Raw genomic sequence first — 23,540 nt, 5'->3', positions numbered from 1 at the left:
ACGCACACATCGGAAGACCATACAGGAAACGTAGAGCTTTACCATGCAGACCGGAAGCTGGTTGTGCACTGTAAATGTCCTCCGTCGACAGAGAGCAGGCTGTAAGTAACTGCCCGAGGTGAGTCCACAGGTCACGCGGCAGCAGCTCACAGGGAGAAAGTAGCACCCTGTGGTGCCCTGTGATTCGTATTCTACAGGAGGAGCAGCCTGTGGTGTCTTATTATTAGTATTCTACATGGGGAGCAGGTTGTGGTGTCCTGTTATCAGTATTCTACAGGGGGAGCAGCCTGTGATGTACTGTTATCAATATTAAACAGGGGGAGCGGCCTGTGGTGTCCTGTTATCAGAGGTGGAGTGGCCTGTGGTGTCCTATTAAAAGTATTATACAGGGGGAGCAGCCTGAGGTGTCCTACTATCTATTATACACAGGGGGAGCAGCCTGTAGTGTCCCGTTATCAGTATTATACAGGGGGAGTGGCCTGTGGTGTCAGGTTATGAGTTTTATACAGGGGGAGCAGCCTGTTGTGTCCTATTAGTAGTATTCTACAGGAGGAGTGGCTTGTGGTATCCTGTTATTAGTATTCTACAGTGAGAGCGGCCTGTGGTGTCCTGTTATAACTTATCAGTATTCTACAGGGGGAGCGGCCTGTGGTGTTTATTGTAATTATTATATTTACTCCTAGACTACAGAGCAGTGAGTAAAACAGAGTGTTTACCAGACATCACGTGAGGATGAGATGCGTCACTGATTCCCTGAGGTTGGACAAGGACCAGAGTCACATGACTGAGAGGATACTAAATCTCACCCTGGAGATCATCTACCTGCTGACTGGGGAGGTGAGGGGATCTGGGAGTGTCACTGTGACATCACATATATCTATAGTAATAATACAGGGACGTGACTGGGGAGGGGATCTGGGAGCATCACTGTGACATCACTTATATCTATAGTAATAATACAGGGACATGACTGGGGAGGTGAGGGGATCTGGGAGCGTCACTGTGACATCACTTATATCTATAGTAATAATACAGGGACATGACTGGGGAGGTGAGGGGATCTGGGAGCGTCACTGTGATGTCACTTATATCTATAGTAATAATACAGGGACGTGACTGGGGAGGTGAGGGGATCTGGGAGCGTCACTGTGATGTCACTTATATCTATAGTAATAATACAGGGACGTGACTGGGGAGGTGAGGGGATCTGGGAGCGTCACTGTGACCACTTATATCTATAGTAATAATACAGAGACGTGACTGGGGAGGTGAGGGGATCTGGGAGCGTCACTGTGACATCACTTATATCTATAGTAATAATACAGGGACGTGACTGGGGAGGTGAGGGGATCTGGGAGTGTCACTGTGACATCACTTATATCTATAGTAATAATACAGGGACATGACTGGGGAGGTGAGGGGATCTGATAGTATTTGCATAGCAAGTGTGTTTTCCAATACACAGGATTATACAGTAATGAAGAAATCCAGAGAGCATGAGACACCCAATTGCTGTCTCCTTGGGTTAGAAAGACTGAGCTGGACCCAGAGCCCCATCACAGTGCCTCCACCTCACTCACAGAAACATGGGAGAGACAATGAGCAGAAGATCCGAGAACTCGCCAACAAGATCATCCAGCTGCTGACAGGAGAGGTGACTGCTGGGAATGGGGCATTATACAGTAACACTGGGGGATGTGACCGGAGAGGTGACTGCTGGGAATGGGACATTATACAGAAACACTGGGGGATGTGACCGAGGAATGTAACTGCTGGGAATGGGATATTATAAAGTAACACCGGGGGATGTAATCGGAGAGGTGTCTGCTGGGAATGGGACATTATACAGTAACACCGGGGGGATGTGACCGGAAAGGTGACTGCTGGGAATGGGACATTATACAGTAATACCAGGGGATGTGACCGGAGAGGTGACTGCTGGGAATGGGGCATTATACAGTAACACCGGGGGATGTGACCGGAGAGGTGACTGCTGGGAATGGGACATTATACAGAAACACTGGGGGATGTGACCGAGGAATGTAACTGCTGGGAATGGGATATTATAAAGTAACACCGGGGGATGTAATCGGAGAGGTGTCTGCTGGGAATGGGACATTATACAGTAACACCGGGGGGATGTGACCGGAAAGGTGACTGCTGGGAATGGGACATTATACAGTAATACCAGGGGATGTGACCGGAGAGGTGACTGCTGGGAATGGGGCATTATACAGTAACACCGGGGGAGGTGACCGGAGAGGTGACTGCTGGGAATGGGACATTATACAGTAACACCGGGGGGGGATGTGACCGGAGAGGTGACTGCTGGGAATGGGGCATTATAAAGTAACACCGGGGGATGTGATCGGAGAGGTGACTGCTGGGAATAGGGCATTATACAGTAACACCGGGGGAGGTGACCGGAGAGGTGTCTGCTGGGAATGGGACATTATACAGTAACACCAGGGGATGTGACCGGAGAGGTGACTGCTGGGAATGGGGCATTATACAGTAACACTGGGGGATGTGACCGGAGAGGTGACTGCTGGGAATGGGACATTATACAGTAACACTGGGGGATGTGACCTGAGAGGTGACTGCTGGGAATGGGACATTATACATTAACACCGGGGGATGTGACCGAAGAGGTGTCTGCTGGGAATAGGACATTATACAGTAACACCGGGGGGATGTGACCGGAGAGGTGACTTCTGGGAATGGGGCATTATACAGTAACACCAGGGGATGTGACCGGAGAGGTGACTGCTGGGAATGGGGCATTATACAGTAACACCGCGGGATGTGACCGGAGAGGTGACTGCTGGGAATGGGACATTATACAGTAACACCGGGGGATGTGACCGGAGAGGTGACTGCTGGGAATGGGACATTATACAGTAACACCGGGGGATGTGACCGGAGAGGTGACTGCTGGGAATGGGACATTATACAGTAACACCGGGGGATGTGATCGGAGAGGTGACTGCTGGGAATGAGACATTATACAGTAACACCGGGGGGGGATGTGACCGGAGAGGTGACTGCTGGGAATAGGGCATTATACAGTAACACCGGGGGAGGTGACCGGAGAGGTGTCTGCTGGGAATGGGACATTATACAGTAACACCAGGGGATGTGACCGGAGAGGTGACTGCTGGGAATGGGGCATTATACAGTAACACTGGGGGATGTGACCGGAGAGGTGACTGCTGGGAATGGGACATTATACAGTAACACTGGGGGATGTGACCTGAGAGGTGACTGCTGGGAATGGGACATTATACATTAACACCGGGGGATGTGACCGAAGAGGTGTCTGCTGGGAATAGGACATTATACAGTAACACCGGGGGGATGTGACCGGAGAGGTGACTTCTGGGAATGGGGCATTATACAGTAACACCAGGGGATGTGACCGGAGAGGTGACTGCTGGGAATGGGGCATTATACAGTAACACCGCGGGATGTGACCGGAGAGGTGACTGCTGGGAATGGGACATTATACAGTAACACCGGGGGATGTGACCGGAGAGTTGACTGCTGGGAATGGGACATTATACAGTAACACCGGGGGATGTGATCGGAGAGGTGACTGCTGGGAATGAGACATTTATACAGTAACACGGGGGATGTGTCTGGGTGATGACTGTATCACTGTCTGTGTCAGGTTCCTATAAGGTGTCAGGATATCACTGTCTATCTCTCCATGGAGGAGTGGGAGTATGTAGAGCGACACAGGGATCTGTACAAGGATGTGATGATGGAGAATCACTGGCCCCTTACATCACTGGGTAAGAAGAGACTTAAATTGTACATAGGTCAGCAGGTGTGGTGATCAGCCTTATATACACACATCATCTGATTATCACACATATTCAATCTACTCAGTCACTGTGTGTCTCCTACAGATGGGCCCAGTAACAGAGATACCCCAGAGAGATGTCCCCGTCCTCTCTATTCCCAGCACTGTACAGAGGAGACTCACAGGACCCCACAGGAGAATCCGGTAAGTGGGATTTGGGGCATGTACAGCAGCTGTGTGGTGACTTATTTACAGATATTCTATTGTTTTAATGTATATTACTAAAATCAGACATTAATAATGTGCTATTGTTTTGATGGTTATGTAGAATGATGATCTGAGTTATATTAAGGTAGAAAATATAGAAGAGGAGACATGTGTGAGGGATGATCATCAATGTAAGGTGGAGGAAATAAACACATGTGAGTAATTATTATTACATATTTTACATTACATACAATAATTATTACAGAATAATGTGAGAAGTGTCGCATATTTTCCTTGGTCAGTCACTAAAACACCCTCCTTTATTAGTACAAACTAATGAGGGACCAGTGAATGCCCAGTGGGGGAGACAGAAGTAACCCAGTGACATGATGTGAGGGGAGAGCATACATCAGGATCCATCAGACCCTATTATACTCCTGCTCTGCCCCTCACATCATGTCACTGTGTTACCAGCCCAGACATCTGACCAGTCTCCTCCCCACACTCTCTGGTGTATCTCATACATCAGGATCCATCAGACCCTATTATACTCCTGCTCTCCCCCTCACATCATGTCACTGTGTTACCAGCCCAGAGATCTGACCAGTCTCCTCCCCACACTCTCTGGTGTATCTCATACATCAGGATCCATCAGCCCCTATTATACTCCTGCTCTCCCCCCTCACATCATGTCACTGTGTGTTACCAGCCCAGAGATCTGACCAGTCTCCTCCCCACTGTTATGATCCGGGGACCACCTTGCCACCCCTATCTCCGTTGCCTCAAACCGGGATTGGCGGACGTGTGCAGAGAGCTAGGCTTCACCAATAATAGCCGCGTTCGAGGGAGCCAGTTAGTCCGGCTCCAACCCCGATGCCACCTGGTCTTATGGGAGGACAACACGACCGCCAAGGCCAATAGAGAGCAAGGGTACAGCTAACTACACCTACAGAAGGCAAGGGGACCCCGGACGCCGGGCGTGTAATACCCCTGGGGGACACTACCCAATAATACGGGATAGATCCAGGGGAGTATGACTAAACGTAACAATACGTGAAAATGGTAATAAATATAAATGGTGAACAAGGGAGCAACAATGCTACGAAGATGGTATGCTATCACAACAACTGAGGGCAACAATGCCGAAGATGGAATATAAAGACAAAAGATACAACTGGCAGCAATGCTTCTAACTAGATGGAATATGAGACTAGAAAGCACTGGCAACCAGGTTCTCTGATGACACTTATCTGTAGCCGGACACGGGTACACGGGACACGGCACGAGGCACAGCACGAGGCACGGCACAGAACGGAACGGTAGAGCACTGCAGAGCACTTCTGGAACCAGGAACACCAAGGCACACTCAGGTATGACCAAAGCTATAACCGGCGTCTGTTCCCAGCAGACGCCGGCTATTTATTTGAATCTGCCGCCTGTGACTGTGCTGACGTCAGCTGCGCTGACGCCGCACGCTGCTTGGAGACTCGGGAGCGTTGCCCAGCAACGCCCCGACGTCCAGCAGCCGGAGCTACAGAGCCGGAAGCTCCGCCGCCCGTCCTGGACGTGACATCACGCAGAGGCGCTCTGGGACGGCGGCGGCTGACACCCACACTCTCTGGTGTATCTCATACATCAGGAGCCATCAGCCCCTATTATACTCCTGCTCTCCCCTCACATCACTTCACTGTGTGTTACCAGCCCAGAGATCTGACCAGTCTTCTCCCCACACTCTCTGGTGTATCTCATACATCAGGAGACATCAGCCCCCAGTATACTCCTGCTCTCCCCTCACATCATGTCACTGTGTTACCAGCCCAGAGATCTGACCAGTCTCCTCCCCACACTCTCTGGTGTATCTCATACATCAGGATCCATCAGCCCCTATTATACTCCTGCTCTCCCCCCTCACATCATGTCACTGTGTGTTACCAGCCCAGAGATCTGACCAGTCTCCTCCCCACACTCTCTGGTGTATCTCATACATTAGGAGCCATCAGTCCCTATTATACTCCTGCTCTCCCCTCACATCATGTTACTGTGTGTTACCAGCCCAGAGATCTGACCAGTCTCCTCCCCACACTCTCTGGTGTATCTCATACTTCAGGAGCCATCAGCCCCTATTATACTCCTGCTCTCCCCTCACATCATGTCACTGTGTGTTACCAGCCCAGAGATCTGACCAGTCTCCTCCCCACACTCTCTGGTGTATCTCATACATCAGGATCCATCAGCCCCTATTATACTCCTGCTCCCCCCTCACATCATGTCACTGTGTGTTACCAGCCCAGAGATCTGACCAGTCTCCTCCCCACGCTCTCTGGTGTATCTCATACATCAGCAGCCAACAGTCCCTATTATACTCCTGCTCTCCCCCTCACATCATGTCACTGTGTGTTACCAGCCCAGAGATCTGACCAGTCTCCTCCCCACACTCTGGTGTATCTCATACATCAGGAGCCATCAGCCCCTATTATACTCCTGCTCTCCCCTCACATCATGTCACTGTGTTACCAGCCCAGAGATCTGACCAGTCTCCTCCCCACACTCTGTGGTGAATCTCATACATCAGGAACCATCAGCCCCTATTATACTCCTGCTCTCCCCCTCACATCATGTCACTGTGTGTTACCAGCCCAGAGATCTGACCAGATGTCTGGGCTGGTAACACAGTGACATGATGTGAGGGGCAGAGCAGGAGTATAATAGGGTCTGATGGATCCTGATGTATGCTCTCCCCTCACATCATGTCACTGTGTGTTACCAGCCCAGAGATCTGACCAGCCTCCTCCCCACACTCTCTGGTGTATCTCATACATCAGCAGCCATCAGCCCCTATTATACTCCTGCTCTCCCCTCACATCATGTCACTGTGTGTTACCAGCCCAGGGATCTGACCAGTCTCCTCCCCACACTCTCTGGTGTATCTCATACATCAGGAGCCATCAGCCCCTATTATACTCCTGCTCTCCCCTCACATCATGTCACTGTGTGTTACCAGCCCAGAGATCTGACCAGTCTCCTCCCCGCACTCTCTGGTGTATCTCATACATCAGCAGCCAACAGTCCCTATTATACTCCTGCTCTCCCCCTCACATCATGTCACTGTGTGTTACCAGCCCAGAGATCTGACCAGTCTCCTCCCCACACTCTGGTGTATCTCATACATCAGGAGCCATCAGCCCCTATTATACTCCTGCTCTCCCCTCACATCATGTCACTGTGTTACCAGCCCAGAGATCTGACCAGTCTCCTCCCCACACTCTGTGGTGAATCTCATACATCAGGAACCATCAGCCCCTATTATACTCCTGCTCTCCCCCTCACATCATGTCACTGTGTGTTACCAGCCCAGAGATCTGACCAGTCTCCTCCCCACACTCTATGGTGTATCTCATACATCAGGAGCCATCAGCCCCTATTATACTCCTGCTCTCCCCTCACATCATGTCACTGTGTGTTACCAGCCCAGATATCTGACCAGACCTGTGTGTCTCCTACAGATGGGTCCAGTAACAGAGATACCCCAGAGCGATGTCCTTATTCACTGGACTGTACAGAGGATAATGAATGGACCCCACAGGATTATCAGGTAGATGGGATTTATGCTCCGACCAATTAGCAAAGTTATTTATTACATGATCTATGTGGCAGCTCTTTGTGTGTTTACATTTTCATTCCTTCTCAAGAATGAGATGAATTTTCAATGTAAATTCTTAGTTCTCTGAAGACATTCTCCAACAGGTCATTAAAAGCCAACTGATGTGCAGTCTACACTTATGCACACGTTTCCGATGTTTCTCTTAACGCAGACAAACTGTGGCCCTCCAGCTGTTGTGAAACTACACATCCCAGCATGCCTTGTCATAGTTTAAGAATTCCCTGATGGCAAAACTGTGGCAAGGCATGATGGGACTTGTAGTTTCACAACAGGTGGAGGGTCATAGTTTGGCCATGCCTGTCTATACACCTCTGACTCCTCCAACTGCTGTTGAAATCCTAGTCTGGGGGGTTAGGGTACACATTTAAAGACAGCAAACCAGACAGTATATGCATTCAACTATGTTTTCAAGAAGTATTATTAAGCGATAACATTGGATGGATGATACTTAGAAAAAGATATGATGAGGATCAATCAGAAAGATATGTTCTATGCAACATGCAAATAGTCCAGCAGCCTTGTCTTCTATGCTAGACTGGTCTGGTCTGGTCATTCTCTCCGGCTCCCCTGTAGGTCTGAACACTATTTTTGGTCATTGTTAGTTGATGAAGGAGACCATCTAAGATTGTTGGTTGATGAAGGAGACCATCTAAGATTGTTGGTTGATGAAGGAGACCATCTAAGATTGTTGGTTGATGAAGGAGACCATCTAAGATTGTTGGTTGATGAAGGAGACCATCTAAGATTGTTGGTTGATGAAGGAGACCATCTAAGATTGTTGGTTGATGAAGGAGACCATCTAAGATTGTTGCTTGATGAAGGAGACCATCTAAGATTGTTAGTTGATGAAGGAGACTAAGATTGTTAGTTGATGAAGGAGACCATCTAAGATTGTTGGTTGATGAAGGAGACCATCTAAGATTGTTGGTTGATGAAGGAGACCATCTAAGATTGTTAGTTGATGAAGGAGACTAAGATTGTTAGTTGATGAAGGAGACCATCTAAGATTGTTGGTTGATGAAGGAGACCATCTAAGATTGTTGGTTGATGAAGGAGACCATCTAAGATTGTTGGTTGATGAAGGAGACCATCTAAGATTGTTGCTTGATGAAGGAGACCATCTAAGATTGTTGCTTGATGAAGGAGACCATCTAAGATTGTTAGTTGATGAAGGAGACCATCTAAGATTGTTAGTTGATGAAGGAGACCATCTAAGATTGTTAGTTGATGAAGGAGACCATCTAAGATTGTTGCTTGATGAAGAAGACTATCTAAGATTGTTGGTTGATGAAGGAGACCATCTAAGATTGTTGCTTGATGAAGGAGACTATCTAAGATTGTTGGTTGATGAAGGAGAAGCTGTAGCAAAGCGATCCGTGTCACCATAATGGCTCTCCTTACAGCATTGAGGATCTGTCTGCTTATTGGTCAGGATGTCCTTTCCTTCCTACTGTGACTGCCTATAGCACAGGTCTTCAACCTGTGGCCCTCCAGATGTTGTGGAACTACATGTCCCAGCATGCCCTGACAGTTTTGGCATGCTCTTATAGGAAAAAATGTGGCAATGCATGTTGGAACATGTAGCTTCACAACATCTGGAGGACCACAGGTTGAAGACCCATGACCTATGGGAACCTTCCTCATTCTTTGCATCCTAGTTATGACTGATGACCACTAATACCCGAGTCACTGTACCATGTGAAATCGACAACAGGAAAACCGGGTAACCCAGTTCGCGCAATCTGGTTCCCGTTTGCACTATAAGGAGGAGGCAGCATCCGCTCCAAGCGCTGCCCTCTGCACTCCCCCCCCTCCCCCCCACCCGATGATGCTCCACCCCGACCCCGTGACACGTCAGGGACCCAGTTTATTGCCAGGTCTCTGAGGGGAACTTCAGCTCGCAAATGCTGGGTTACTCCCAGGATGGACCTGTGTGCGATGTGAAAGAGGTATTAGAAGGATATCTGTGTGGGCAGCACTTATGCGCAATTTCAGGAATTTTCTATATTTAGGGTGAACGTCTCGCTGATAAGGAGGGAGAAGAGACGGATATGACTGACATTAAGGCAGAAGATACAGACGGAGATGAAGAGACGGATGTGAGGGATGCCCAGCAGTGTAAGGAGGAGGAAATCCCTACAGATATCAGCACAGGTGAGAAATAATCACAGAGAGTCACATATTCTCCTTGTTCTGTCAGTACAGCAGCCTCTTATCCCGCACCCTCCTCTGTCACTACATCAGCCTCTTATCCCGCACCCTCCTCTGTCACTACAGCGGCCTCTTATCCCGCACCCTCCTCTGTCACTACAGCAGCCTCTTATCCCGCCCCCTTCTCTGTCACTACATCGGCCTCTTATCCCGCACCCTCGTCTGTCACTACAGCGGCCTCTTATCCCGCACCCTCCTCTGTCACTACATCGGCCTCTTATCCCGCACCCTCCTCTGTCACTACAGCGGCCTCTTATCCCGCACCCTCCTCTGTCACTACAGCGGCCTCTTATCCCGCACCCTCCTCTTTCACTACAGCGGCCTCTTATCCTGCACCCTCCTCTGTCACTACAGCGGCCTCTTATCCTGCACCCTCCTCTGTCACTACAGCGGCCTCTTATCCTGCACCCTCCTCTGTCACTACAGCGGCCTCTTATCCCGCACCCTCCTCTGTCACTACAGCGGCCTCTTATCCCGCACCCTCCTCTGTCACTACAGCGGCCTCTTATCCCGCACCCTTCTCTGTCACTACAGCGGCCTCTTATCCTGCACCCTCCTCTGTCACTACAGCAGCCTCTTATCCCGCACTCTCCTCTGTCACTACAGCGGCCTCTTATCCCGCACCCTCCTCTGTCACTACAGCGGCCTCTTATCCTGCACCCTCCTCTGTCACTACAGCGGCCTCTTATCCTGCACCCTCCTCTGTCACTACAGCGGCCTCTTATCCTGCACCCTCCTCTGTCACTACAGCGGCCTCTTATCCTGCACCCTCCTCTGTCACTACAGCCGCCTCTTATCCCGCACCCTCCTCTGTCACTACAGCCGCCTCTTATCCCGCACCCTCCTCTGTCACTACAGCTGCCTCTTATCCCGCACCCTCCTCTGTCACTACAGCGGCCTCTTATCCCGCACCCTCCTCTGTCACTACAGCGGCCTCTTATCCCGCACCCTCCTCTGTCACTACAGCGGCCTCTTATCCCGCACCCTCCTCTGTCACTACAGCGGCCTCTTATCCCGCACCCTCCTCTGTCACTACAGCGGCCTCTTATCCCGCACCCTCCTCTGTCACTACAGCGGTCTCTTATCCCGCACCCTCCTCTGTCACTACAGCGGCCTCTTATCCCGCACCCTCCTCTGTCACTACAGCGGCCTCTTATCCCGCACCCTCCTCTGTCACTACAGCGGCCTCTTATCCCGCACCCTCCTCTGTCCATACAGCGGCCTCTTATCCCGCACCCTCCTCTGTCCATACAGCGGCCTCTTATCCCGCACCCTCCTCTGTCACTACAGCGGCCTCTTATCCCGCACCCTCCTCTGTCACTACAGCGGCCTCTTATCCCGCACCCTCCTCTGTCCATACAGCGGCCTCTTATCCCGCACCCTCCTCTGTCACTACAGCGGCCTCTTATCCCGCACCCTCCTCTGTCACTACAGCGGCCTCTTATCCCGCACCCTCCTCTGTCACTACAGCGGCCTCTTATCCCGCACCCTCCTCTGTCACTACAGCGGCCTCTTATCCCGCACCCTCCTCTGTCACTACAGCGGCCTCTTATCCCGCACCCTCCTCTGTCACTACAGCGGCCTCTTATCCCGCACCCTCCTCTGTCACTACAGCGGCCTCTTATCCCGCACCCTCCTCTGTCACTACAGCGGCCTCTTATCCCGCACCCTCCTCTGTCACTACAGCGGCCTCTTATCCCGCACCCTCCTCTGTCACTACAGCGGCCTCTTATCCCGCACCCTCCTCTGTCACTACAGCGGCCTCTTATCCCGCACCCTCCTCTGTCACTACAGCGGCCTCTTATCCCGCACCCTCCTCTGTCACTACAGCGGCCTCTTATCCCGCACCCTCCTCTGTCACTACAGCGGCCTCTTATCCCGCACCCTCCTCTGTCACTACAGCGGCCTCTTATCCCGCACCCTCCTCTGTCACTACAGCGGCCTCTTATCCCGCACCCTCCTCTGTCACTACAGCGGCCTCTTATCCCGCACCCTCCTCTGTCACTACAGCGGCCTCTTATCCCGCACCCTCCTCTGTCACTACAGCGGCCTCTTATCCCGCACCCTCCTCTGTCACTACAGCGGCCTCTTATCCCGCACCCTCCTCTGTCACTACAGCGGCCTCTTATCCCGCACCCTCCTCTGTCACTACAGCGGCCTCTTATCCCGCACCCTCCTCTGTCACTACAGCGGCCTCTTATCCCGCACCCTCCTCTGTCACTACAGCGGCCTCTTATCCCGCACCCTCCTCTGTCACTACAGCGGCCTCTTATCCCGCACCCTCCTCTGTCACTACAGCGGCCTCTTATCCCGCACCCTCCTCTGTCACTACAGCGGCCTCTTATCCCGCACCCTCCTCTGTCACTACAGCGGCCTCTTATCCCGCACCCTCCTCTGTCACTACAGCGGCCTCTTATCCCGCACCCTCCTCTGTCACTACAGCGGCCTCTTATCCCGCACCCTCCTCTGTCACTACAGCGGCCTCTTATCCCGCACCCTCCTCTGTCACTACAGTGGCCTCTTATCCCGCACCCTCCTCTGTCACTACAGCGGCCTCTTATCCCGCACCCTCCTCTGTCACTACAGCGGCCTCTTATCCCGCACCCTCCTCTGTCACTACAGCGGCCTCTTATCCTGCACCCTCCTCTGTCACTACAGCAGCCTCTTATCCCGCACCCTCCTCTGTCACTACAGCGGCCTCTTATCCCGCACCCTCCTCTGTCACTACAGCGGCCTCTTATCCCGCACCCTCCTCTGTCACCCTATGATGGGAGCTGGATGAGATGAGTCTTCTCTTTCTCTGAATTTTTGATCTTTTAAAATGTTATTTGGAATTGGAACATAGGAGAACGTATGAAATTACTAATTGGCACCATTGTTAGTGGTCATGGTTCGATGGCGAATTGTTTCTGTGCAGCAAGCAACATAATCCAATATGTCCAGAATATAGTTCCTTCTCTCCAGACTCTGGGCACGTCTTCCCATGATCCTTTGCTGGTTAATCTGGATGTGGTCCACACTAAGGACATTTATAGGTGTGATTCCCTGTATGATTTCCCTAAACATGGCTGCCAGCTTCCAAGTGTTAACCAACATCACCACACCGGTACTACTTTTCAAAATGGCTCCCAGCGCAGCTCATACTTATGTCCCCTACATCTGCCTGACCCCCTGTCTCCAAGCACGATCATGTAAATTCCAGATATGTGGAATTCCCTGTCACATCTTTCACGTGTACATATGTGACTGTACTGACTGATTTAGTCACATGAATATTTCATGTGTATCGGATTGGTTCATTGAGCACTACTTGTTCCTGTGGACAGTTGTTTTCCCCCCAACACAATTTTTGTCTTGAACAGACCATGTTGCTAGGCAAGGGGAGAAAATACATTTATATTGTTTCTGTGCAGGGTAAATTCTGGCTGCTTTTTCTGTCATGCAGTGGTGGTCACTTGGACACTGGGTGGGGGCGGAGCTTCAGCAAACAGGCACCGATGAGTTAATCTTCTTGAGTGCAGGTCAGGCCCCTCCTCCTCTATACCCCACCTCCAGTTTTTCCTTGGCGTCTCAGGGCACAGTATTACTGCCTTGGCTTAGTAGCCTCTGCTGAGCTGCTCTGATGGACTGGGGCGGCGTGCAGACCTGTCCCTCCAGCTGCCCCCCTGGTCCTTCCCCCAGCGGTCCTGGCAGCAGCGCACTGTTCTCTCAGACCACCAGGAAATTCTCTGTCAATGGGGATACCATTAGAGGTGACTGTTCCCTGTGGTCTCCAGGTGAGGGGCGGAGCTTCCCTGTCTCTCCGCCCCCACTCCCCTGGCTGGGAGGGAATGCTAGGCTAACTTCAATTCTATATCTACAAAGCGTCTTCAAAGCAATGCGCTATGTGGGAGTTCTGAAGGCTATACAGGAATTTAAGCTGTTTATTCAGCATCAGTTCTCCGTATTACCTGTCCGGGTTGCTGCATGGTTACTGTGGGCTAACATGCCTACTACTAATCCAAGGGCTGCAGCAATAATCATTGTGTGTTGTATTTACACATTTCATGGTAACCTGAGGACCTTCCAGTCTCTATAGTAAATGTATCGTATAAGGAAACGTTCCCAATGTCATATATTTATTTTATTCTCTGCAGGCGGTCTATGGGAGATGATTACCTCAGAGGACCGTCTCTGTTTATTACCAGCTGGTGATATAAAAGATGACATCACACGACTGTCCCCAATAGAAAACTCTGTTACTCCAGTGACCATTTCAGAACTGCTGAGTGCACATATGTTATCTGTTCCTGCTTGTCATGAGAAACATTCCCCTGATAGTGTCACATATATTACAGCTCTTAAAGGAGATAAGACATTTTCCTGTTCTATAGGTCAGGCGTCTTTTACACAGATCTCAAAGCCTATTCCCCATGAGCCAATGAAGACAAGTAAGAAACAGTTTCCATGTTCTGAGTGTGGGAAATGTTTTACAGATAAAACCAAACTTGTTATACACAATAGAGTTCATACAGGTGAAAAACCATTTCTATGTTCCGAGTGTGGGAAATTGTTTACACAGAAAACAGATCTTGTTAGACATAAGACACTTCACACAGGTGAGTCACCGTTTTCATGTTCTGAGTGTGGGAAATGTTTAACATCTAAATCAAAACTTGTTATACATGAGAGAAGACACACCGGTGAGAAACCCTTTCCATGTTCCGAGTGTGAGAAATGGTTTACACAGAAATCAGATCTTGATAGACATAAGAAACACCACACAGGTGAGAGGCCATTTCCATGTTCTGAATGTGGGAAATGTTTTGCAGATAAATCATATCTTGTTGTACATAAGAGAAGTCACACAGGTGAGAAACTATTCCCGTGTTCTGAGTGTGGAAAATGGTTTTCAACTAAAGCACATCTTGTTGTACATCAGAAAATTCACACAGGTGAGAAACCATTTTCATGCGCAAAGTGCGGAAAATGTTTTACACATAAATCTGGTCTTTTTAGGCATCATAAAATTCACACAGGTGAGAAACAATTCCCATGTCCTGACTGTGGGAAATGTTTTACACTGAAATCAAATCTTGGTAAACATGAGAAAAGTCACACGGGTGAGAGGCCATTTCCATGTTCTGATTGTGGGAAATGTTTTACACACAAATCAGATCTTGTTGTACATCAGAGAAGTCACACAGGGGAGAAACCATTTGCATGTTCTGAGTGTGGAAAATGTTTTGCAACTAAATCAGATGTTGCTAGACACAAGAAACGTCACACAGGTCAGAAGCCATTTCTATGTTCTGAGTGTGGGAAATGTTTTGCAAGTAAATCAATACTTGTCACACATAAGAGAAGTCACACAGGTGAGAAGCCATATCTATGTTCTGAGTGCGGGAAATCATATAGACAGAAAGCAACTTTTGATAAACACCAGAGAAGCCATACAGGTGAGAAGCCATTTCTATGTTCTGAGTGTGGGAAATGTTTTACACAAAAATCAAAACTTGTTCTACACGAGAGAAGACACACAGATGAGAAACCCTTTACATCTATTGATAAACACCATAAAAGTCACATAAGCGTAAAGCAATTTCAATGAGCTGATATAAAGCATTAATTGGTGGACTGTACATCTCAAAATAAGACTAGAGCAGATCTCAGGTCTGGTTCTCTATTACACCGATTGGTACTCATTTTATTGCCAATCATATTACAGGTATTTTGGTGAAACAGTTGGTGCTGATCTAGACAGTTTGGCACTTGATAAACACATTACTGTATAATGACAATGACTGTTGGCTTTGTCTCCCTTATTAAATGTAACATTCAATCGAATGTTGGTTTGTTTATTGATGTAGCCTTTGTTGTACAGACATCTTGGCTGATTGCCCATCACTGCATCATCTCACAGCTACATTAATGTTACCATTGTGACAAATTCAATTGTCACACACTTGTATTCACAGGCATCAGAAGGAGGGTGAGGGCTGCACCCAGGTGTCAACAAATGACAGGAGCCTGGTGCTGCACGGTGACATTATCCTGCAGGCACTAGTCTCTGTGCCAGCCCCCCCTTGTCTCCGGGGATGCTGAGTATGACTCGGAGAGGGGACATCGAGGGCTTCCCCAAAAGCCACATCACATTAGTGACATCAGTTAGGGACTTCCTGTGAGGCCACACCCCCTTTGCAGACATTAACGCCTCCGGCAGAGGAGGGGGAGTGGTAATATTGGCTGCAGCAGGTGCCTCCGCTGTAATGATCCTTTGATTTATTAAATCCAGATTCTGCAAATGGATATCATTGTAATAATCTCCATATTAATAGTATAATCAATAATTGATTTCCTTAGGAATAGACAAACGTGTGTGACTATGTACTAAGTAATAATTGGTGCCGTGAATACCATTACAGCTATGCCTATGTACTTGGTATGTAGCCTATGATGAGGGGAGATGAATTCAGATTAAATTCCCTAAAGCGGCTGAACTCAGGAGGTTGGAACTGAAGTGAAGGGATTAGAAACCGCAGCTAGAAGATCATCAGTGCACAGTGCAAGCTCCCTATCCTCCACCACTATCCCCCCAATATTCACATTTTATTGAATAGCCCTCGCCAGGGCCTCTATACAGAGAACTAATATAGAAGATTACGGACAACCCTTACAGGCAGGGCCGGTGCAAACCCTGTCTGCGCTACAGGCAATCCACACCGCCGCTCCCCCTCTCCCCTCTGGGGGCGGGAAAGGGTGCGGATGATACTGCGGCATGGGGGGGGGGGTTAGTCGGGCACTTCATTCCCGCTGACCAGCATCCGGGGGGGGGGGGGGGGGCAGCGTTGATTCGCGGGTGGGATCTGGGCAAGGGGGGGACAGGGGGGAGAGGGATGCTCACTGACTCACCTGCTCCCCGCTTTCTATGGTACCTCTCCTCAGCGGCTCAGTACCGCCCTCCAGTGGTGCAGGTGCCATTTGAAATCCAAATTGGGACTGAGAGTTCACCATTGGCACACACCTGAGCTGATGGGTCAGCATAAAGGACTCTGATTCTTTGGAGGCCTATGTGTTTCAACTGGTGCATCGCAACTTTGCTGAGCAATCTGTGCTTAAGCACCTGCCTCCGCACAAAGGCTCCGTCGTCCTCTTCTCACCCCCCCACCCCCCCCCCCCCCATAGGAAAATTGTTAAATGGAAGAAGAGATGGGAATTGGAGTTAAGATAGATGAAGAGTTGTTGGGCCAGATGTAACAAGTTTAAAAAAAAAAAAAAAAGGAGAGTGATAAACAATCAGCCAATCACCTTCCACCTGTCATATTTCAAACCCAGCCTGTAACATGGCAGGTAGGAGCTGATTGGCTGGCTGTTTATCACTCTCCTTTTTGAAGCTTGATACATCTGGTCCTTAGAGCAGAGGTGTCCAAACTTTTTGAGACGAGGGCCAGATTTGGTGAAGTGTAAATGTGTGGGAGGCCGACCATTCAGCCTGACATTCTTTGAATCATTAATCACATAAGAATGGTCCCCCACTCTGCCCCCATTCACTCTATGTCCCCCAGCCTGCCCCTTTCACTGTATTTCCCCCAGCCTGCCCCCATGCACTGTATGTCCCCCTGCCTGCCCCTCCTTCACTGTATGTCCCCCACTCTGCACCCATTCACTCTGTCCCACAGCCTGCCCCCTTCTCTTAATGTCCATCAGTGCCTCCATTCATTGTATGTCCCCAAGCCTGACCCTCCTTCACTGTATGACTCCCATTCACTGTATGACCCCCATTCACTATGTATCCCACTCTGCCCCCATTCACTGTATGTCCCCAAGCCTGACCCTCCTTCACTGTATGACGCCCATTCACTGTATGACGCCCATTCACTATGTACCTCACTTTGTCCCCATTCACTGTATATCCCCCAGCCTGCCCCTGCTCCCCCTTCTCTGAATGGCCATCACTGCCTCCATTCACTGTATGTCCCCCACTCTGTCCCCTCCCTTCTCTTTATGTTTCCCAGCCCGTTGTGTGAGCCAGAGGAAGGAGAGGCAAAGCAGTCACGGCAAGGACAGGAGATGCTTGGGCTCCCGCTGCTACCCTCCTCCGCTCTGCATGTTACAGGAGCAAGCTTCCCCCTTGCTGCACCCCCTCCCCAAACACTGCTGTCACTGTGTCTGAGGAGTAGGGTGATATATGATTGTAGCAGCAGGGGTAGGACGCCAAACACATCTGACTGGCGGCCGGCACCTCCTCACTGCAGCAGACAGCAAGGTAAAGGCGCGATCGCTGGGGGCCCCACCTTTAGTGTCCTGTGCTGTGCTTCCCAAATCTGATGCTCTGCCCGCTTCCAGCTGGAGGGTGCGGGCCACTTGAAATGACAGCACGGGCCACAATTGGCCTCCGGGCCTGACTTTGGGCATGCCTGCCTTAGAGAGATAGAGGAAGAACTCATACCTCCCAACTTTGATTCCGCCGGAGTAGGGACAACCATATGCTCGCTGAAATTTTTGGCAAAAGGGGGCGTGACCTATACTCGCGGCTCCCCCATTTTTGCCGCTGTATGGGCATGTCCAGCAGCTCCTTGAGCTGCTGGCTATTCCCTCAGGCTGCAGGGATAGATGTTGTGTTCAGGGTGACAGGGGCAGACTCCCAACTGTACACTCCACCATAGCCACATTGTGCCCACTATACACCGCCATATCATGCCTGGCATACATACACCCCTTTACCCATACACTGCCCGACTTGCATACACCCCCATAGTACCCATCGCACAGACATACATCCCATTATATGCACAGTGCTAAACATACACTGCCCATGACCATAGTGCCCAGCATACATACACATAACAGCTTTCACCCAGACAGTGTAGCAGCCAGGAGGTTCTACAGCAGAAGACAGAAGTCGGGTGGAACGCACAGTCCGGAAGTCAAGTGAACCGCACAGACCGAAAAACAGATGGAACGCATACGCCGGAAATCAGGCGGAAAGAGGGGGGGTGGAACGCACACGCCGGAAGCAGATAGAATTTAACACCATACAAAGACGGAGCGGACGGCAGCGGGTGAGTTAGCGGCAGCGGGAGATGTACAGAGACGCAATGAGGCGCTTACAGGTTATACAGAGCAGATACCTGGGTGCTGCGCTGTAATGTCACCATTATCCGGCTGTGCTGCAGGGATTTACCAGGCTGGTGCCTCATACCTCCCCCCTGTACCCAGCTCTGTATATCCCCTTATTACCTCCTCCCAGTGCCCCCCTCCTACCCACATACAGCTCTGCCCCTGTCCTGCTAATGCTGCCCCATGCTCCCCCCACATTACCCCCATCTCACACCCCCACTCTCTGTGCTGTCACTGCGCCCTGAGGCCCTCAGCCATTATTTAGCAGCATCTTTAGAACAAAGGGGACGGGGGATGAGGGATTGTTTGGTCCGCACCAATCCCTTACATAAACGTTTCTGTATATTTTATTTATCGCACCTACAATATTGGTGTTTCATATTGTTCTATGTCACTATAATTTCCCCTTACATATTAGGGGAGGTGCTGCCTGTCTCTAGATACATGTCATTCAGATAAAAAGAAAGAACCTTGTACTGGTGCACACTTGGATTGTTTTTTTGGGCTCCAATGACAAATTCATTAAAAATGTACTTTTATTATAATGCCCATAACATTCCCGTTAAGTAGGGTATGATCATTAATGTATTACTAATACCCCTTTTACACCGCTTCAAAACCCCCGGGTTTTCGGCGAATCATACCCGGGTCAGAGGCAGTGTAAATGGGACACGCCATGTCCCTTTACACGCGACTTCTACCCAGGTCCTGACCTGGGTAGAACATGGCTAGAACCTGGGTAGAGGGTGGTGTAAATGGGTACGCCGGGTCGGATGACCCGGCTCGCATTTACATCAATGGGGACGTACAACCTGCGGACTGCAGGTTGGGGGGGGGGGGGGGGGGTCGGACAGCCGGCGCTGCTGTCTGCTAAACTCTGCAGACAGCAGCGGCGGCAGCGTAGGAGGTGAATCGATGCCTGGGTGCAGCATCCATTCACCTCCCGGACGACAGCTGTTGGGGGGGGGGGGTGCACAGGGGCTGGGGGTAGCCCAGCAGCTTACCTTGGTGCTGGGCTGCCCCCAGCACGGCAATCGGTGTATCCGGCGGGAATCACCGCGGTTCCGGGGCTTGGAGATGATGTCCTCTCCAAGCACCGCCTCAGTCTACACTGTGGGTGGGCACCGCAGTGTAAATGGAGTAAATCCTGGATCCGACCCGGCTTGGATACTTCTTCCAAATGCTGGGTCGGATCCGGGATTTTTGGTTTAAAAGGGGTATAATAAAGATAACAAATATATATATATTTAAAAAATAAGATGTGCAAGAAGTGTTGAAAGAAAAAAAACTTTATACAGTTTAACAATGGTGTCTTATGCTTGTTTGTAATTCTGTCCTCTGGGCCAGTGGTTCCCAACCCTGGTCCTCAAGTACCCCCAACAGTGCACGTTTTGCAGGTCTCCACACAGAATCACAAGTGCTATAATTAGCTCCACCTGTGGGTCTTTTAAAATGTCTCTGAATAATGAGTGCACCTAATGGGTGACCTGGAAAATGTGCACTGTTGGGGGTACTTGAGGACCAGGGTTGGGAACCACTGCTCTGGGCTAATAATGCCTCAGATAAATGACTTTAGGTTATTGTGTCCGTGTGTTGTGTGTTCAAATGTATTTCTCCATTGTTACTGGAGGGTTGCATCTGAGGAGATTGACAGCATGTCGTAACTAGGGATGCCAATCCCGGGGCATTTTTTTTTAATCCCGGAATTCGGGATTGAAAAAGGGCCAATCCCGGGATTGGCTTCCCTAATAAAAAAAAAACCCGCCCAGGCCTCCCCGCATATTTACTTGTAGCCAGGAGAGTGGGCAGTGGGTGAGAGGGCTATCTGTGAAACCAGGAGCTGGGCAGGTGATGCATTTAGGGTGGGAGGGCGGGCTGCGCGCCCAGTACTGGGCTGCTTGGCCTGTGCAGAGCTGCGCTGCTGTGGACAGGAGAAGCTGGTAAACAGTTAATTGAATACTTAGTAACAACATCTAGACAGCTCAAGGGATTTGATACTTTCTTGGGTACTTGTGTATTATCACGGCGCCCATCGCATTGCATACCATAAGGCTTAATATGGTATGCAATGAGATGAGATGTGATGCGATGGGACCCGATCTTATACAATTTAAAATTGTATACCATTGTATATGGCATACAATGAGATGAGATACGATTTTAAATTGTATAAGCACACTAATGGTTGCTTTCAATGTTAATTGGCCCCCATATAAGATTTTTAATTGTATAAGCACCCTAATGGGTGCTTACAATGTTAAATGCACCCCCACGCCACCCCCACTATAAACGCCAACCCGAAACGTGGCGAGCGCAGCTGTACGCGTCCTCCGACCTTTTCATACCCCCACTATCCATGTCAGCGTGGAGTTGATTTTATATAGTGGGGCGAGCCCGAATCGTGGCGAGCGAACGCGTAATACATGTAAAGTAAAACGCGCCCCCTCGCTTGGCTCGGTGGCTCGCTGCGCTCGCCACACTATATAAAATCAACTCCACGCCGACATGGATAGTGGGGGTATGAAAAGGTCGGAGGACGGTATATTGCCTTTTTTTCACATTTCAACACGTTTAAGGCTGCAGTGGGAAAGTGCCAGAGTTGATTTACCAGTTAAAGATAACCGGTATTTCAAAACGTTTAACCCCTTCCCGACATTTGACGTACATTTACGTCATGGTCGGGAAGTACTTCCCGACACATGGCGTAAATGTACGTCATGGCTTTAAACTGTCACCGCGTCTATAGACGCGGTGACAGTTTAAACATGTCTGCTGTCCCTGACAGCAGACATGTCCCTGCATGCCCAGGGGGGGCTGCGATGCCGCCCCCCCGTCGGCGATCGCTGTGATTGGCTGTTCAGTGTGAACAGCCAATTACAGCGTTTTCTGTGTCACCGGCGAATAACGTTCGCCGGTGACACAGGGATCGGAGGTGATTGGTGCTGTAAAGTACAGCACCAATCACCACGGGGTGTAAGGGTGACACTGGTGTCACCCCACCTCACCCCGCCCGCCCCCAAAGGCCGTGATTGGTTCGTCGTACCGACGAACCAATCACAGCCATGGAGGGGGATTTAAACTAACGGTGACTGCACTGCAGACGCCATTCCGGTCTGGAATTGCGTGCAGTGCGGTCACCGTACCTAGCTGCCGTGATATACTGACCTGATCCTTGCAAAATACTTACCTGATCACTTGCTTGTAGCGTGCTGGATGCTTTCTGGATCCTGTTACTACTTGTGACTTCCTGTGTTGTGCTGCTGCAGAGGAATAGCGTTAGATAGAGAGAGATAGAGAGATAGAGAGAGATAGTGTCAGAGAGTGCTATATTTTGTGCTGCTGCAGTGTGATAGAGTTATAGATAGAGAGATAGAGAGAGATAGAGAGATAGTGACAGATTGTGCTATATATTTTTTATATAACTGACTGCTGCCCCCCCTTTTGTGCTGATCAGTATAAATTAACTGATCAGCAACTTTTTGGGGGCGCAGGTTTTTTTTTTAATATATATACCTGTCAGTGCTGCTGCTGCACTGACAGTGAGATAGAGAGAGATAGTGACAGAGAGTGATAGAGAGTGCTATATTTTGTGTCTGCTGCCCCCCTTTTTGTGCACCCCCAGCAACTTTTTGGGGGTGCAGGGGTTATTTTTTATACATATAACTGTCAGTGCTGCTGCTGCAGTGTCATAGAGTGATAGATAGAGAGAGATAGTGACAGAGAGTGATAGAGAGTGCTATATTTTGTGTCTGCTGCCCCCGCCTTTTGTGCTGATCACTATATCTGAGGTGATCAGCAACTTTTTGGGGGTGCAGAGGTTTTTTGTTTTTTTATATATACCTGTCAGTTGCTGCCAGTTGCACTGTCAGTTGCACCAAAGGTTGTGCACCTGCTGCCCCTCACTGGTAATCAGTGTCGCATCAGTGATCACCTTTTTTTTTTTTTTTGAGGGTGCTGTGGGGTCTTTTTTTAATTTTTTTTTTACACACACTGTGATTTTGTGGGTGTCCTGTGGCCACTGTGCGCTGATCAGTGACGTACATCACTGATCAGCTTTTTCGGCACAGGGTTGATCTATTTTTTTTTTTTGATCAAATTCCTGTTGCCTTTGAGCGCTGTTCAGTGACGGACGTTACTGACCAACATCTGTGCTCAATTTTTGGCGCAGGACCTTTTTTTTTTTTTTTTTTAACCCCTTCAATTTTTTTTTTTTTTTAACCCCATCAATTTTTTTTTTTTTTTTTATATTGGGATCAAATTCCTGTATAAAGTATTTTTTTTTTTCTGCACTACATACACACTACACACTACATACCCCCCTGGTTGAAATAAAGTTTGTACCCCCCCTACACTATACACGTGTTGAAACATTTCACTACCAGAAACACAAAAATAAAAATGGCATCCCAAATGTCATCCCAAATGTCATCCCAGTCATCCAGAAGAATGTATTCAGCGGAGGAGGCATATGCCATGCTTGCCTCTGACTCTGACACAGCCAGTGAGGCAAGCGGGGAATTTGAAGGATTCATCTTAAGCTCCTCTTCCTCCTCTAGT

General features: G+C 49.5%; 2 protein-coding genes across 5 annotated transcripts in view; one reads left to right on the top strand and one right to left on the bottom strand.

Moving 5' to 3' along the window:
• The window catches only part of LOC146009552 (uncharacterized), a 485,071-nt gene that overhangs the window by 166,223 nt on the left and 295,308 nt on the right, over positions 1-23,540 (bottom strand). The gene's annotated exons all lie outside the window — the stretch shown is intronic.
• The window catches only part of LOC146010134 (uncharacterized), a 53,645-nt gene continuing 30,160 nt past the window's right edge, over positions 56-23,540 (top strand). For 2 of the 4 annotated variants that reach the window (XM_083151073.1, XM_083151071.1), the window contains exon 1: positions 18,799-18,925. Coding sequence is in view for 2 of the 4 variants with exons in the window: in XM_083151074.1 (XP_083007200.1) it covers positions 14,035-15,422 (1,388 nt within the window). In the remaining 2 variants the exon portion in view is untranslated. Of the gene's footprint in view, positions 119-683; positions 838-14,023; positions 15,423-18,798; positions 18,926-23,540 lie in introns of those variants that run through there. The other 2 variants (XM_083151072.1, XM_083151074.1) reach the window with 2 other exon arrangements.

Source organism: Crinia signifera, chromosome 6 (genome assembly GCF_055691185.1).
Source record: "Crinia signifera chromosome 6, ASM5569118v1, whole genome shotgun sequence".
NCBI lineage: Eukaryota > Metazoa > Chordata > Amphibia > Anura > Myobatrachidae > Crinia > Crinia signifera.
The sequence above is the reverse complement of the archived record's forward strand: the minus strand, read 5'-3'. Positions and strand labels throughout refer to the sequence as shown.